Here is a 15,665-nt window from a genome sequence, read left to right on the forward strand (position 1 = left end):
TGGCCTTGTAGCCAGTTGACCATTACACACAATTTACTAGGTTCTTATTGGTCATCCTTCCGATTTTCGAAGCAATGGTTATTAGTTTGTTCTTTATGTCTTTTCAACACGGGTATTTGATGAGACTGCAAATTATTAATTGGTATATTGGTCATTGCCGAACTCCTTGAATCTATTGTGAGACTTTTATATTTAATCAATTGCAATTTTCTGTGTTTCCTTTTGTATTTCTACAACTACGACATTACTTGTTTAACCACACATTCAGATGAAGAGGAAAAAGCATTGAGTTGGGGAGAACGATTACAAATAGCACTAGACATTTCACACAGGATTGAATATCTCCATGATGGGGTACGTTAAATAATAAAATAACTAGTAGTAACCCTTTTTTCTGATGAGTTTTATCATTTTGACTTAATTTCTTAAAACAGCTGTGCCTCATGTGATCATCGAGATTTGAAGTCATCTAACATATTACTGGATCGTTCTATGAGCGCTAAGGTAATTAATTGAAGCCTATACTGACATGGAGGGAGACAAAAAAGTTTTTTTTTTAGCTTAGCCAAACATATCACTATTGCAATTTAGAGTTGGCTTGAAAAACAGTAATGCTATTTAGCACCAATAGAGTTAAAATACTAGTCTAGATGGTACTAATATAATGTTAAACGAGAGTTATAATTATATGAATCGCTTTATTCTACATTTCATTGAACCTATTATTTAGCGTCAGCTAGACTGGCGGTGCTAGATAGTATTATTCATTGAAAAATGTGATCTTTTTAACTAGATTAATGTATTAATTGTTCCTTCTATAGCCCATCAGGTCATGGTATATGTTTCCTTATATACAGGGGCGAATTCAGGATTTTGAGTTAGCTCGGGCGGCCGTTGACCATCTACCGCCGATCGCAACAAAATATTAAGAGTCCGTTTGATACCTTTTTTTTTTGGTAAAAAATGCATTTTTGAACAGTGATTTCAAGGAGAAAGTGTGGCTAAAAATAAATAAAATTTTTGAATTTACGTATAATATTATTTTATTGAAGAATGTGTGAATAAAAAGAAAAGAAAAAAATGGGAATCGAATGAAGCCTAAAGTTTAAATATAACAATTATTTTGTTCAAATTAAATATATATATAATTTTATTATAAGAATAAAAATGACATTGTTGCCAAGTTTTATATAATTCAAAGGAAGAGCGCGGATTCTAATATTTATAATTGTACTTAGCTTAAACTAGTTAAAACCTAATAAATATTGCTTTGTAAATGAAGTGACACAAATCAAGAAGTGCCACAATGGTTAAGTTGACAACCACCTTTGCAAGAGTTTGTAGGTTCGAATCCCTCTGTCTCCATCTTCATAAAAATTTTGGTAAAACTTGTAGAATATGAATAATGCACAAAAATCCCTTAATAAGGGATTGAACCCTAGACGTCATATAAAAATATGCAACCTCCAACCAACTGAGCTACATGGATGATTAAAAATAAAATGACTTACCAATAATATAAGGTAAAACGTTAATCTGTTGCCAACAAAAAAAAAAAAATTCTCCTAACGGATCTAGCACGCGCGGCCGCGAGTGCTTGCCAGGCGTTGGATATGCGCCTGCTTATATATGCATCATCTTGTCTAGGTTGTTGATATTGGGTTGTCAAAGGAAGAGGTTTTTGACGGCCGTAATTCAGGTATATTGATCCCATGTACATATCCACAAACGAGTTTACAATAAAAAGTGATATCTATAGCTTTGGTGTTATCCTCTTTGAGCTCATCACGACCATTCACCCACACCAAAACTTGATGGAATATGTTAACCTCGTAAGGCTTTTGATAAGAACTTCAAAAGTTATCTTTTCCAAATTTTCTCTGCAGACCTTTTTCCCTTACTCTTTATAGGAAAATTGCAGAGGTATGCTACTTACTGACCCGACTAGCAAGTTGGTCCCCGTCCTTAAAAAAGGAACAAATTAGTGCTCAAACTGTTGTTGCAAAAGTACATGCAATTGTCGGTACTGTCCAGATATTGATAAAAGATCCTTTTTTTCCCCCCCTTTTAACTTAAACAATTTTTTTTTTTTTTTAATCCTTTTAACTTAAAAGGCACACTATATAAGAGCTAAAGGTCGAGGACGAACTTGTTCTTTGTAAAGGTTAGGACCAACTTGTAACTTGGGCGATAAGCAGCAGACACTGCAACGTTCCCTATTCTCTTCTTATGCGATTGAATTTTCTTTGTTCTCATTTCTTCATTTAACATCCTCTCAGGCCAGTATGAGTCCAGATGGCGTTGACGAAATACTTGACACTCGGATTGTTGGAACATGCAACCCCATAGAAGTGAGGAGTTTGGCCAAAATAGCTCACAAATGCTTACACAAAATACCTAGAAAGCGCCCTTCAATAGTAGAGGTGTCACAGGCTATTTTAAAGATAACGAATGGGCGTCTCGTTAAAGAAGATACCATGTCTCTAGTTGGAGAAGATCTTTCAAGAGCAATGAGCCGGATAGAAACTCAGCAACTGGAGTTGAGGAAGATGACTAGCATCGATGAAATTTAAGATGAACATTTTTCCTCTTATGTTAATAGGAAATTTCCCTATAGTTTTTCATGGCTTCTGCAAATATATGGATGAAAAATTGAAAATACAGCTGCATTGCCTGTACAGTAAAGAAATTGCTAATTTGGTCTATGAAAGGATAGTATTTCCCATTCTGGAATATGATTGGGAAAAATCAGAGTTTTTGTGAACATGTAAATTGGGATTTTATTCTTAAACAAAATCCACTATATGTTCGATTATCTTTGTTCACGGTTGAGATGCACAGACATGAACTTACCACTCTTTATTAAAGCCCGCCATGTTTTGGAAGTAAAGCTTGAATCCCATCACAGATTTCACAAGTAATTTGATGAGATTTTGACGAGCCATATATTTCAAATATGCTATTTTTTCCCCACCAAACAATTTTGGGTCTATTATCCATGGCGTTTTTTCTTCAAAATTGTGTTTCAGCTTTTTCATGGACTGATCTTTTGCGTGGTATTTCATATTCGACATAGAATAATGGTAGTAGTTAGGGTGTAAGAAAAAGGTGATGAAAAATGTGACACGGCACGTTCAGATTTCACAGGAAAGGTACCTGATAAAATTTCGTTCTTACCACTTCAATTATTCCTTGATATATTATTTTTATATAGAAGAAAAAGCAAAAAAATAGAGAAGAAATGTCGGGAAACAAATTAGATTACCAACACTAAATCATCTTGTAATTTTAACCATATATTTAATAAGATCCACAAATTTTTGACCGTACATTTTTGTTGGGAATAAAACGGAATGACTTAATGTATATGACACGATATGAAGTATATGATCTCAAACAAACAATAAGATAAAAGGCTAAGAATTAATTGACAAAGGAACAAGTATTTTATTCAATTGACTAATATAAAAAAATATATAATAATTGTGCCTATACAACTATTCTATATTTCAGTAATACAAAACTTGTGAAAAGAGTCTAATATTTAAAGGGGGTATGCCAAACCCTAGAAATTCTACAAAAATGGAAACAAGATAAAAAATCACGTGAAATGAAGGAAAAAATATTTTCTCAAAAATCCAACAATTTTATCATTTTTTTTTTAAAATCAAAATCTACTAAATATTTGATTCTAATCTACACCAAACACGGTCGAGAAAGTGATATAAATTGATGAAGATGATGTAAACAAAGATGACTAGGCACTAAAGTTAAGATGTACAATTTAGTGTATTATATAAATAATAAACTGCTTTTGTGTATTATATAACCTACTTTTGTGTATTATATAAAGATGATATAAACTATTTTTGTGTATTATATAAATAAGGCACAGGTAATATGTCACACAGTTCATATGTGACATATAAATAAGTCACAATTTAGTCATAGTTTATATTATGCAGTCATAGGTCGCCGAATAAGTTACAATTCACATGTCACAATTAACATTTTGCATGCATAGCTCACAATTCACATTATCAGGTCATGGTTCACTACATTATACAGTCACAGTTCATATTATGCAATCATAGGCTAAAAATTTAGTTGATAAGTGTTTTTATTTATTTTGTTGTAACAGTCGGTAGTAAATGACATTAGTTCGTGTGAGTTGGAGATGTTGATGACATATATGGATGGTGTTCCATAGGCAGAAGTTCAAATGTCCAACCATCAATCCACAAGTCCAAAACACACATTCTAATGATTACTCGTGGAAGATTGGGGCATTCAAGCGACATCGAGGATGATGACGACGATGATTTTGTTGATCCACCTCCGAGAAGACAAATGACATCAGTTTTTGCTTATTCTTCCATGGATCTTCTGATGGAGCCGTAGACTGTGTACATTGATTCTCCGATGGATGACGATTCATCAACTGATATGCCTCTTTCTCATGCAACACAATTATCTGGATTTGATGTAAGTTGTTCGTTTTAATTTTAGTGTAGTTATATATGGTGAAATATCATCAATACTCAATTCTGCATCTTGAGAGTTCATGTTTCACATTTCAATCTCCATGCTCATTCTAGGTCAAAGATCATATTTCTTTTATAAATTTGCATTCTAATACTAAGTTACGGTTCATTTTGCAGAAGTCACAAATGAATGTGATTGGTCACGGCTAATTAATTCAAGTTAATGTTACATAAGTCACATGTGAATATGCCCTGGTTATGTATCACAGTGTATAGGTCACATGTTATTGACATAGGTCACACGTTAACATGCATTGATCACGTGTCACAGTTCACAATCGAATGTACATGGGTCACATATCATTGATTTACGTTAACATCTTACATTCTTCCTGTCACTGATCACATGTCATAATGTACAGGTCACAATCAAATGTACATGGGTCACATATCATTGATTTATATCAACATCTTACATTCTTCTTGTGTCACTGATGTATGCCACATTTTATAGGTGTTGGCAAAATTGAAAAAGGGATTTAATGAACTCCAATCAAAAAATAAAGAGTAGTCTATGCAAATCAATGATTTCAAGGCACAAATATCATCAATCAAGGTAGAAATGAACCACAATGAATATTACTGTCCGTATGTAAGGAGAAATCAAGTCAAACTTGAACTTTCCGTAGATTTGTGACCGCAATGATATCGAGCTCGATGGAACACACATTGAAAAAATTCAGCGAGAGAAGCAAATCGCATAGCCCTAGAGCTACAAACCTTTAGGAAGAAGTATGTACGTGCTACTTACCAACATTTTTCATATTTCATATTTAACTTTTTGACACTTCATTTTTTACATCATATGTAGGGAAAAAAATGTTAAAAAAACTATGGACAAGAAAAGAAAGCTTGAGGAGGAAATTTTAACTTGCTAATGATTGAAATGCCGTGATTTTATTTGGAGATTTGCTCTACCCAACCTACTTCAAACGTAGTTAAAATGTTTGATATGTTTCAATCCAAAAAAGTACAAGGACAAGTGGACGTTGTAATTGCTAGTGTAGTGATGGACACAGAGATCGCCCATCGAGAGATTGTTAAAAAGCCATTTACATAAACAAAGTATGTATTGTACAATAGGTTACAGATTAACTATAGTGTTTAATATTACATTATTTGATAGATATCCCCCACTTCTGTACTAACATTTGAATTGCTGGTGAAGTGGGTTTTTAGACTGACATGAATATTACAGTCTGCGTTTGTTTCTAATGAAGAAAAATAAAGCAAGAGTTCAGAGAATGTTATAGTTTTCGATATTACAATCAGCATGCATGTGATGTTGTTGCAGCATTTAAGACTTGGCATTATAAAACCAACTAAAAAGTACGTATGATATTATTTTACGAACTCAGACCCAGAACTATTTGAATCTAAATAATTCGTTATTTGTTTTTCTTTATAGGAAAAAATTTAAAGCTACTAACAATGTTATTAAGCTGTCTTACTATATTGGTTCATTCGTCATAGGCAATAAGATATGGTGCCATGAGCTCGCATCTTCGACGCGTCATTAACTAAGAAAATATGCCAAGATTATATATCATTCTGCATATGTATGATATCGTGTGCTCTAAATCACATACCGTAGGTCACATACCATATAAAAAGGTCACGAACATTATGGTTAGGTCACATAAATTATAGATAGGTCACGAGACTTAGGGACAAGTCACATATCACATATAGACATATCACAGTTCGTATGTACATCTCACAGGTCAATACAATATGCCATAGGCCATATGTCTTAGATCATTTGAATAGGTTATGGGTATTATTCTCTATGTAACATGTCATCGATCATAATAACAGGTAACGGATCATAGAAACCAAATCACCGGCCTATGTGCATATATCTGAAAACATAGAATTTGTCACAGTTCATTTTTTGTAGATGGCAACTCAATATCATGATTAATTTCATTGTTTTTAACTCTTTAGACATTTACATGTTTATTATTTTCTATTGTAACACAAATGGACATATGCTTCTAATACATATATTAATTAGCTAAGTGACAAACTCTGCTTACAAGATGTTTCCATTGTCTGATTCTCAAAAACAACCAAAGTATGGTTTGTAAAACCGATTTGGTTATACTTGGCATCTCTATCGGTGTGGCTGCTGGCGTTCTTATAGCATCGCTCATACTCTTTGGCATTTGTTGGTACAAGAAACCTGCTCATCTTCCCCGCAATGCAAATGAGTGTTCTATTGCTACCCTTCCTATACGAGAAAATGGTTTGGGTACAAGCATTGAGTCAAGTGCATCTCTTTCAAATTCTGTAATTATCAAGAGATCAGATTATCTTGCCAGAAAACCTCAAAACTCCTGGTGGATTAATCATAGTAAAGGTCGATTTGGTTCAGCTTCTGGACTACCAAGATACTCTTACAAGTATGTAAGACCCTGTGCATTTGTTCTCTTTAACTATTAATTTGCCTCAATTTTCACAACTTCTTAGAGCTACGCTTTCCTTTACCCTTTTTTCCTGTTCCTTTGATGTAGTGTTTCTGGAGATCTTGACACCTAATAGTTGGTATGTGTTGTTGTTTAATTATTTCCTTGCACATGTCGGAGAAAAGTAAAACAAAATTGTTTGAAGTCACCTCTTATTGTGTCACTAGGAAGGAGGGGGATGACTTGATTGTTATCTCTTCATTCTACATTTTCTGCACACTCATCTTTTGGAATGCATTATGAAATGGGTGTTTTCGGATAATGAATATGTTGGTGTCAGGATTATTATTTCACTTAAAAACGATTGCAGCAAACAATAAAGAATTACAGAATCGTAGAGAACACAAGAATTTTTCACCCCTAAGGGCCCGGATGTTCAGCCAAAAGGCCTACTCACCCGTTGAACATCTACAAAAGTAGATTAGGCTCAAATTCACTAAGAATCACAAAGAATCGATACAAGAATGTATGAAGAAACGACAGTTCCTTCAATTTCAGTTTTCTTTCGCGTCTCTTTAACACAATACTCAATTTTCTACAATCTCACAGATCATATACCATATACAACCCTAACATCACTGAAATTAGAGATTGCTTTCAGAAAATTCCAAGAATAGAAGAGTCCAGAAACCCTCAGAGAGAAGACGAAGAGAACCCTAGAACCGTTCACTCAGATTAGGGCGAAAGTGAAGGGTCAGAAGACTTTTAACAGTCCAGCAAAAACAAGGATCCAACGATCACAAGGATGCCAAGTGTAAAGTCCATAACAGTTTCCCATTATAAAGGAAAAAACACGTTTCCAAAAAAACGCTTTTCATTTCCAAACCAATCTCAACCTGTTGAATCAACCAACCTGGCAAGGCCCAATATTACTAAGATTGGGCCAGCCAAGAATAGAGAGGTAGCCCAATCAACATTCTCCACATTGCTGATCTATTCTTGGTATTCTTTCATAGATTCAAACTTGGTCTAATTTTTGTTTCATTTGCTCTATAAAACCTGTAAAAAGAAAATGAAAAATAGTCAGTTGATTTTCAAAAACAACAAGTAAAATTCAAATATCAAATTGAATTTATTACCTTCAAAGTATGTTCAGAATTTTCAGACAATTTCTGAACTTGTTTAGAGATAAAACTTTAGTACCAATATCAGAAGGATTAAATTTAGTTGGGATTTTAACAAAGTTAATTAATCCCTTTTCAACCATATTTCTAACAAAATGAAATTTAATATCAACATGCTTAGTCCTATCACGATATACAGGATTTTTACTCAAGTGAATTGCACTCTGGTTATCAGTACAGATTCTAACCGTTTCATTCATGAAACCAATTTCATTTAATAACCCCCTTCACCACAAACCTTCTTTAACAGCATCACATGCTGCAATATACTTAGTTTCAGTGGAAGATAGAGCTACAAGTTTTTGTAGTTGGGACTTCCAACTAACACAACCATCACAAAGAGTAAACACATAGGAGGAGGTTGATCTTCTTTTATCTAAATCTCCTGCAAAGTCAGAATCTGAATATCCTTTCAAGATAATGCCTTCATTACACCTTTGGAATTTTAATCCTAGTTCAATTGAGCCCTTTAGATATCTTAACATCCATTTGATTGCTAACCAATGTGTTTCACCTGGATTGGCCATAAATCTACTAAGCATGTTTATACCATGAGCTAAGTCAGGTCTTGTACATATCATAAGGTACATAATAGAACCAACAGCATTTGCATAAGGTATTTTACTCATTCTGTCATATTCTTTATCAATTTTAGGTAACTGTTCACTAGAAAGTATGAAGTGATTTGCAATAGGTAAAGTTACAGGTTTACACTTAGTCATAGCAAACTTCTCATGTATCTTATTCACATAAGAATTTTGATTTACATACAGAACAAAATTCTTTCTATCTCTATTGATTTCCATGCCTAAAATTCACTTTGCTTGTTCTAAATCTTTCATTTCAAATTCAGATTTAAGTTTTTCTTTAACAGAAATAATCTCAGATTTATCATGACAGGCAATAAGCATATCATCAACATATAATAATAGATAGAGAGAATCAGGTCCACCTGAACCTTTGAAGAAGAAACAAGAGTCAAAATTACTCTTAAGAAATCCCAAATTTTGAACATAAGAGTAAAATTTCTTATACCATTGTCTTGGTGCCTGTTTCAAATCATAGAGAGATTTCTTTAATAAACAAACTTGATCAGATTTTGGCTTTAGTTCAAAACGTTTTGGTTGATTTATATAAATTATTTCTTTAAGGTCACCATTTAGGAAGACTGTCTTAACATCAAGCTGGTTTAATTCCCAGTTGAAGTGGGCTGTTAAGGCAAGTAAGATTGTGGTAGAGGTGTATTTTGCAACAGGTGCAAAAATTTATTGTCAATACCATCTCTTTGTGTAAAGCCTTTTGCCACAAGTCTGGCTTTATATCTAATGCCCCCAAAATTAGGTTCACCTTCTTTAATTTTATAAACTCATTTGCAATCAACAACCTTCTGATTTTTAGGCCTATTGACAAGGATCCATGCATTATTTTTAGTTAAAGAGTCCATTTCTTCTTGATGGCTTTCAGCCAAAGTTTGAATTCCTTACAATTTTTAGCTTCTTCAAAGGTTGTTGGTTTAGAATTAACAAATTCAAGTTCAGTGTAAAATGTTACAAATTCATCTGCATTAATTCTTGTAGAAGGGAACCTATTTCTTCTAGTTCTGTCTCTAGTCAACCGATAATTTTCAAGGGCAATATTCTGAGATTGATTTTCAGCATCAGATTCATTTTGAGGTTTATCTATATCAGATTGAATAGATTCCAAATCAATCAATTATTAGGTTCATTAGAATTATCTTCTAGACTATCCAGGACAGTTTCTTTAACAAGAAATGTCAAATCTGTATTTCGTGTTGAGGGGATCTTACAAGGGAATTTACTTTTATCAAAAATCACATTTCTACTGATAATGACCTTGAACCCACCTTTTTCTCTCTCCCATAATCTATGACCCTTTTTTCTTCACCATAATCTAGAAAAATACATTTTTGAGATCTAGGTTCAAGTTTGTCTACATTTTGATGAGAGTAAGCTGCACAGCCAAAGACCCTTAATTTTAGGTAATCTGGAGAATTTTCAGACCATAAGTGTTCAGGGATTTGAAAATTAATAGTACTTGAAGGTTTTCTATTTATCAGATAAGTGACAGTTTTCAGGGCCTCTCCCCAAAAGATTTTTGGAAGATCAGAACTAAGCAACATACACCTAACCTTTTCCAATAAGGTTCTATTTATCCTTTTAGCAATACCATTTTGCTGAGGAGTGTGTGTTACTGTTCTGTACCTCAAGATTTTAGATTCTTTACAAAGAAGATCAAATTCAAAATTACAAAATTCAAGACCATTATCCGTTCTAAGTGCTTTTACCTTTTTGTTTGTTTGATTTTCAATCATCAGTTTCCATTGTTTAAAATTTTGGAAAGTGTCTGATTTATGTTTTAAAAGAAAAATCCAAAATTTTCTTGAAAAATCATCTACAATTAGCAAATAGAATCTGAACCCACTTAAATTATTTACAGATGCTGGACCCCATAGGTCAGTATGTAAATACTCTAGTATAAAATTTGATTTGTGAATTCCAGTTTTAATTTCCAATAACACAATCTTTACAAAATTCTAATTTTTCAATATTGTCCTTTCCAAAACATTTTAATTTGCTTAAAATTGTTAATCCTTTTCCACTAATATGGCCAAGTCTCCAGTGCCAAATTAGGTTCTTATTGTCATGTGATTTTACAATTGCAGAGCTATTTCCAATTAATGACTTAGCTTGCAGTGTAAAGATTCCATTAGATTTAGGAGAAGAGATTATCTCTATACAGTTAAGACTAATTACAGTTTGTCCTTTATGAATCCTAATTTCATATTCATCATCCAATTGCCCCAAAGAAATCAAGTTTCTTCGAAGATCAGGCACATATCTGATCTGAGACAATTCAAGAATATTGTTGTTTTTCAATAACAACTTAAGGTTTCCAATACTTCTTATTTGACAGGTCATATTATTCCTCATCTAAACTTGACCCCCACTATACAAGTCAGTATAATCAGTGAACCACTCTTTAATGGGACACATGTGGAATGAACACCCAGAGTCAAGAACCCATTCATTTTGGTTTCTTTTGGTTGTGGTAACAAAAACAACTCCCTGTATATCAGGTTCATTATTGCAGACAACAGCTGCAGACCCATCTATATTTGGTTTACCTTTCATGTCAGATATTTTCTTAAAACAGTCCTTTATGAGATGTCATGTTTTACCACAGTAATAACATTTTCTGGCTGGCAACTTAGGTTTTGATTGATTTTTGTTTTGATTTCTGAATTTAGGAAATTGAGGCTTTCCCTTCTTGTGTGAATTAAAGTTACATTGATTATTCTTTTTGTTCTGATTTACTTGCTCTCTTACATTCAAACCTTCCCCAAACTTAAAGTCTTTGGATTCTGTCTTAAGTTCAAGTTCTTTATTTCTTAGAGCTGATATCACAATATCAACAGTAAGGTCAGTTCTCCCATACACTAAAGCATTTCTCAGTTCTCTGTATTTATCACCTAGTGCATTTAACAGAGCAACAACTTGTTGATCTTCAGATAATCCCTCTTCACAGTCAGTCAATTCTTGAATCAATCTAGTGAATTTATCAAAATTATCTTCTAGGCTTAAGGAGGGATTAAATCTAAAATTATAGAATTGCCTAAGAAGATAACATTTGTTGGGCAAAGATTTAGTCAAGTAGAGGGATTCAAGTTTGGTCCATAAGGCTTGAGTAGTAGTTGTTTCCCCAAGTTTTCTTATTACACTATTAGACAGATGTAACAAAATTGAACTCCAGGCAATCTCATCTAACTCCTGTCTCCTGATGCACTCATCTCAGCAGGCCATACCCCATTAATGGCCCCAGCACACCTCTGTTGTAATAACAGAGCCCTTATTTTCTGGCACCACAAACTAAAATCTCCAATCCCTCTCCAAATTTCTACTTATATATATATATATATATCACACAGGATATAGTATGTACAGACAGTGAGAGTAAACAATACAGATTTCAATATGAGAATCTTATATTAAGAATGTGCAGATATTCAACAGGAGTATGTAAAGATATAGATACCAACTAGAAAGAGGGTCTAAGGAGTGATGACCTGTTCAACCCACTACCCCCTCAAATTCCCAGGTCCTCGCAGGAGACCTTGGACAAAGGAAGGTAGCAGAAGATCTATTACCTTAATGACCAACTCTATGTATAGTATATTATCTAAACAGTTAACTGAGAAACTAAGAAAGTAAGGAACTTATACCAAAGATTGAAACACAATATTACAGAATGAAGGAGATAATTAAGAGAATACCAGAACCGGTTGCACAATCCAGGTTATCACACAAGAAGCCAATGAGTTACAGCAACTCAGTGTGACTCAGCAGTGAGTCACAAGAAATCAGCAGGAATTGGAATGAGTCTAGTTGACTCACTGTTACTCAGTACGAATCTTTATGAAACATTACTTAAAGATTCAGAAGCCTCAGAAAAACAAGAAAAATACAGTAATCATCGGAAATAATATCACAAAGAAGTATCACAAAGTTTGCAGTTGAAAAAGATCCATCAAAAAATTGAACCGAAGGTAAATCTTGTAAGAGATTTTCACAAAGTGTACTCGATTTAAAATTTAACCAAAAAATATAAGATCTAGGGTTTTTTAAAAAAAAATTTAAAAAGAAAATTCAAAGAAAAAACCATAACCCTTCGTAAACTGCTCTGATACCACTTGTTGGTCTCAGGATTATTATTTCACTTAAAAACGATTGCAGCAAACAATAAAGAATTACAGAATCGTAAAGAACACAAGAATTTTCCCCCCTAAGGGCCCGGATGTTCAACCAAAAGGCCTACTCACCCGTTGAGCATATACAAAAGTAGATTAGGCTCAAATCCAATAAGAATCACAAAGAATCAATACAAGAATGTATGAAGAAATGACAGTTCCTTCAATTTTAGTTTTCTTTTGCCTCTCTTTAACACAATACTCAGTTTTCTACAATCTCATGGATCATCTACCAAATACAACCCTAACATCACTCAGATTAGAGATTGCTTTCAGAAAATTGCAAGAACAGAAGAGTCCAGAAACCCTCAGAGAGAAGACGAAGAAAACCCTAGAATCGTTCACTCAGATTAGGGCGAAAGTGAAGGGTCAGAAGACTTTTAACACTCCAGCAAAAAACAAGGATCCAACGATCACAAGGATGCCAAGTGTAAGGTCCATAACAGTTGCCCATTATAAAGGAAAAAAGGCGTTTCCGAAAAAACGTTTTTCATTTCCAAACCAATCTCAACCCGTTGAAACAACCAACCCGGTAAGGCCCAATATTACTAAGATTGGGCCAGCCAAGAATAGAGAGGTAGCCCAATCAACAGAATACGAAAGTTACTCTGTACCCTCTTAAATGGGTATATATACAAGAACCGAGACCAAAAGTCGCTAGTTTTACAAGTACTATCTGCTTACCAGTTCAATTTTCATTGCTACGGGTAGTGTTTGGATGAAAGAGAGTGATACCTTATAAGCCAGTCACTGAAACCCTGGGGATTTCACTGCAAGGGTGCAGGGAGAGATGGAGGGAGGGTTGGATAAATTTGGATTTTGTTTTTTTCTCGAAAATTGTTTTCCACCATTTTTAAAGCGTAGCGTGGAATGCTTGATCTATTTCCTTGTGGATTTTCAGAGACATTCAGAACGCAACCCAGAACTTCACAACTATTCTAGGACAGGGCTCTTTTGGTCCAGTGTATAAAGCTGCAATGCCAACTGGTGAACTGTTTGCTGTAAAAGTTCTTGCTTCCGATTCTAAACAAGGGGAAAAAGAGTTTCACACAGAGGTAGTAGCTGTGTTGATTGTATTTACTTAATCTTGATGCTAAATTACAAATATCCGTCTATTACTTAGCTTTCAGATAAGCTTTTATATTTTCCACTTACGCCCTTTAGTTCTACTAATGGAGTAATTGTGCAATTAATTCTAGTATGTGGAATAGCTATCACAAGCAACTAAGAATACCGCTTGAAAATCTGATAGATTTCTTTCTTTCTTTCCTGATTGTCAGGAAAGAGAGAGATGAAGAAATAAGAGCTGTGTAAAAGTTGCAAATGTTGCCTGATAATACCTGCAAGTTTGTGAAAAGAGAATATTATAGTGCCAAGCAGAAGTCTACGGGGAATGCAATTTATATTATTTTAGATGTAAAGATCAAAAGATCTGAAATCACCAGTGTTACTTGATATGTTGGTTTTCTTTCCCATACCATATTTTGTCTTGAATATCTGTAGGTTTCTCTGCTTGCTAGGCTGCATCATCGGAATTTGGTGAATTTAGTTGGATATTGTGTTGACAAAGGACAGCGAATGTTAGTTTATGAGTTCATGAGCAATGGAAGCTTAGAAAACCTTCTTTATGGTAAGTTAATTGTTTTTAAACTTGTTAAAACCGACTTTTCTATTCACTTGATACAAGTATCCATGCCTTTGTTTTTCTAAAATGACTCACGAATTGACATTTATATGAAATTAAGAGATTTATCAATGAGCTCTGCCATATTTCTTGAACTAATAGATTATAAGGTAAACATATATTTGCTAATCTGTGCAATCTTTGTTATCTCGTTGTGAAAAAGAAGGAACAAAATGGAGGAAAAGATGGATGTTGAATGATTCTTGAAAGATCTGTTACTTCCATTAAATGCACTTACATTACTAAGCCTTCTTATTTCAATGAATTTTAAAAGGTCAGTTCCGATTTTAAAGTCATAAAGCTCTTTAGAGGATATTAGAACGGTTGCCTGAAATAAATTTAACTGCCGAATGTGATGAAATTTTTTGTTATATAGTGATATTTAACAAATTTAATGAAAATAATATATATTGCTGTGAGTTTGTATAGCATTTCTTCTAGAAAAATTGATCTAAAATACCTCCTGTTCGTTGCAAGTTTTTATGGATTATTTATTCACTGAATTTTAATCAAGGGTAGTGTGATTATGCCTGAGGTTTAAGATATCCTGGCACCCAGGAGCAATTTTGCATTTGCTCCGTGATGTACGGAGTTGCTCTGTCGGCGGATCTTTTTTTTTTTTTTTTTTTTTAAACAACGATGCTCAGTGTCAATTTTTTTTTATTGGGTGATTGATATTTTTTTGTATCAATTTTTGTATTTTTTTTTTCCATTAGGTGATTTATTTAGTTTTTTTTTTTTTTTTTAAACCTATAACAAATCTTTATAAATCTTCTATATTCTCTCGAAGTTGATTTCAATAACTATATAATAGATACATCGAATGATCTAAATGAATATCGAAAATAATTAAACGTTCATCAAACGTTTGTGTTAAAAAATACGTATAACTCGTCCTTTTTTCCTTAAAAAAATCAATTATTTTATTAATGTTTATTATTTTTTCGTGATAATTTTCTCAATATAATTTCCTTTTTTCCTTGGTGAATTTACCTATAACTTTTGCTACGGTTATCAGAATCGCGCCCATGACCCCACTTCGGAAAGCTCTTTTGGACGCGCATGTCCTGGCCGCCAAGC

At 33.6% G+C, this 15,665-nt stretch overlaps 2 protein-coding genes across 2 annotated transcripts; both read left to right on the forward strand.

Annotated features, from left to right (window-relative positions):
• Positions 1 to 1,698: 1,698 nt before the first annotated feature.
• On the forward strand, positions 1,699 to 2,598 carry LOC111381093 (calcium/calmodulin-regulated receptor-like kinase 2). Its single transcript, XM_023004815.1, has 2 exons — positions 1,699 to 1,832; positions 2,280 to 2,598. The coding sequence occupies exons 1-2, from the start codon at positions 1,713 to 1,715 to the stop codon at positions 2,571 to 2,573; spliced, it is 414 nt and encodes a 137-aa protein (XP_022860583.1). The 5' UTR covers positions 1,699 to 1,712; the 3' UTR covers positions 2,574 to 2,598.
• Positions 2,599 to 6,571: 3,973 nt separating this feature from the next.
• Positions 6,572 to 15,099, forward strand: LOC111381096 (calcium/calmodulin-regulated receptor-like kinase 2). Its single transcript, XM_023004819.1, has 3 exons — positions 6,572 to 6,949; positions 13,803 to 13,956; positions 14,405 to 15,099. The coding sequence occupies exons 1-3, from the start codon at positions 6,624 to 6,626 to the stop codon at positions 14,609 to 14,611; spliced, it is 687 nt and encodes a 228-aa protein (XP_022860587.1). The 5' UTR covers positions 6,572 to 6,623; the 3' UTR covers positions 14,612 to 15,099.
• Positions 15,100 to 15,665: the final 566 nt, after the last annotated feature.

The sequence above is a fragment of the Olea europaea genome, unplaced genomic scaffold, assembly GCF_002742605.1.
Source record: "Olea europaea var. sylvestris unplaced genomic scaffold, O_europaea_v1 scaffold2255, whole genome shotgun sequence".
In the NCBI taxonomy this organism is placed as follows: Eukaryota; Viridiplantae; Streptophyta; class Magnoliopsida; order Lamiales; family Oleaceae; genus Olea; species Olea europaea.

Bases quoted from the DNA above. Each gene is read 5' to 3' on its own strand.
- LOC111381093 (XM_023004815.1), top strand. From the start codon at position 1,713: ATGTACATATCCACAAACGAGTTTACAATAAAAAGTGATATCTATAGC. The intron at 1,833-2,279 runs GTAAGGCTTTTG...ACATCCTCTCAG, and splicing joins TGATGGAATATGTTAACCTC to GCCAGTATGAGTCCAGATGG.
- LOC111381096 (XM_023004819.1), top strand. From the start codon at position 6,624: ATGGTTTGTAAAACCGATTTGGTTATACTTGGCATCTCTATCGGTGTG. The intron at 6,950-13,802 runs GTATGTAAGACC...GTGGATTTTCAG, and splicing joins CTACCAAGATACTCTTACAA to AGACATTCAGAACGCAACCC. The intron at 13,957-14,404 runs GTAGTAGCTGTG...GAATATCTGTAG, and splicing joins AAAAAGAGTTTCACACAGAG to GTTTCTCTGCTTGCTAGGCT.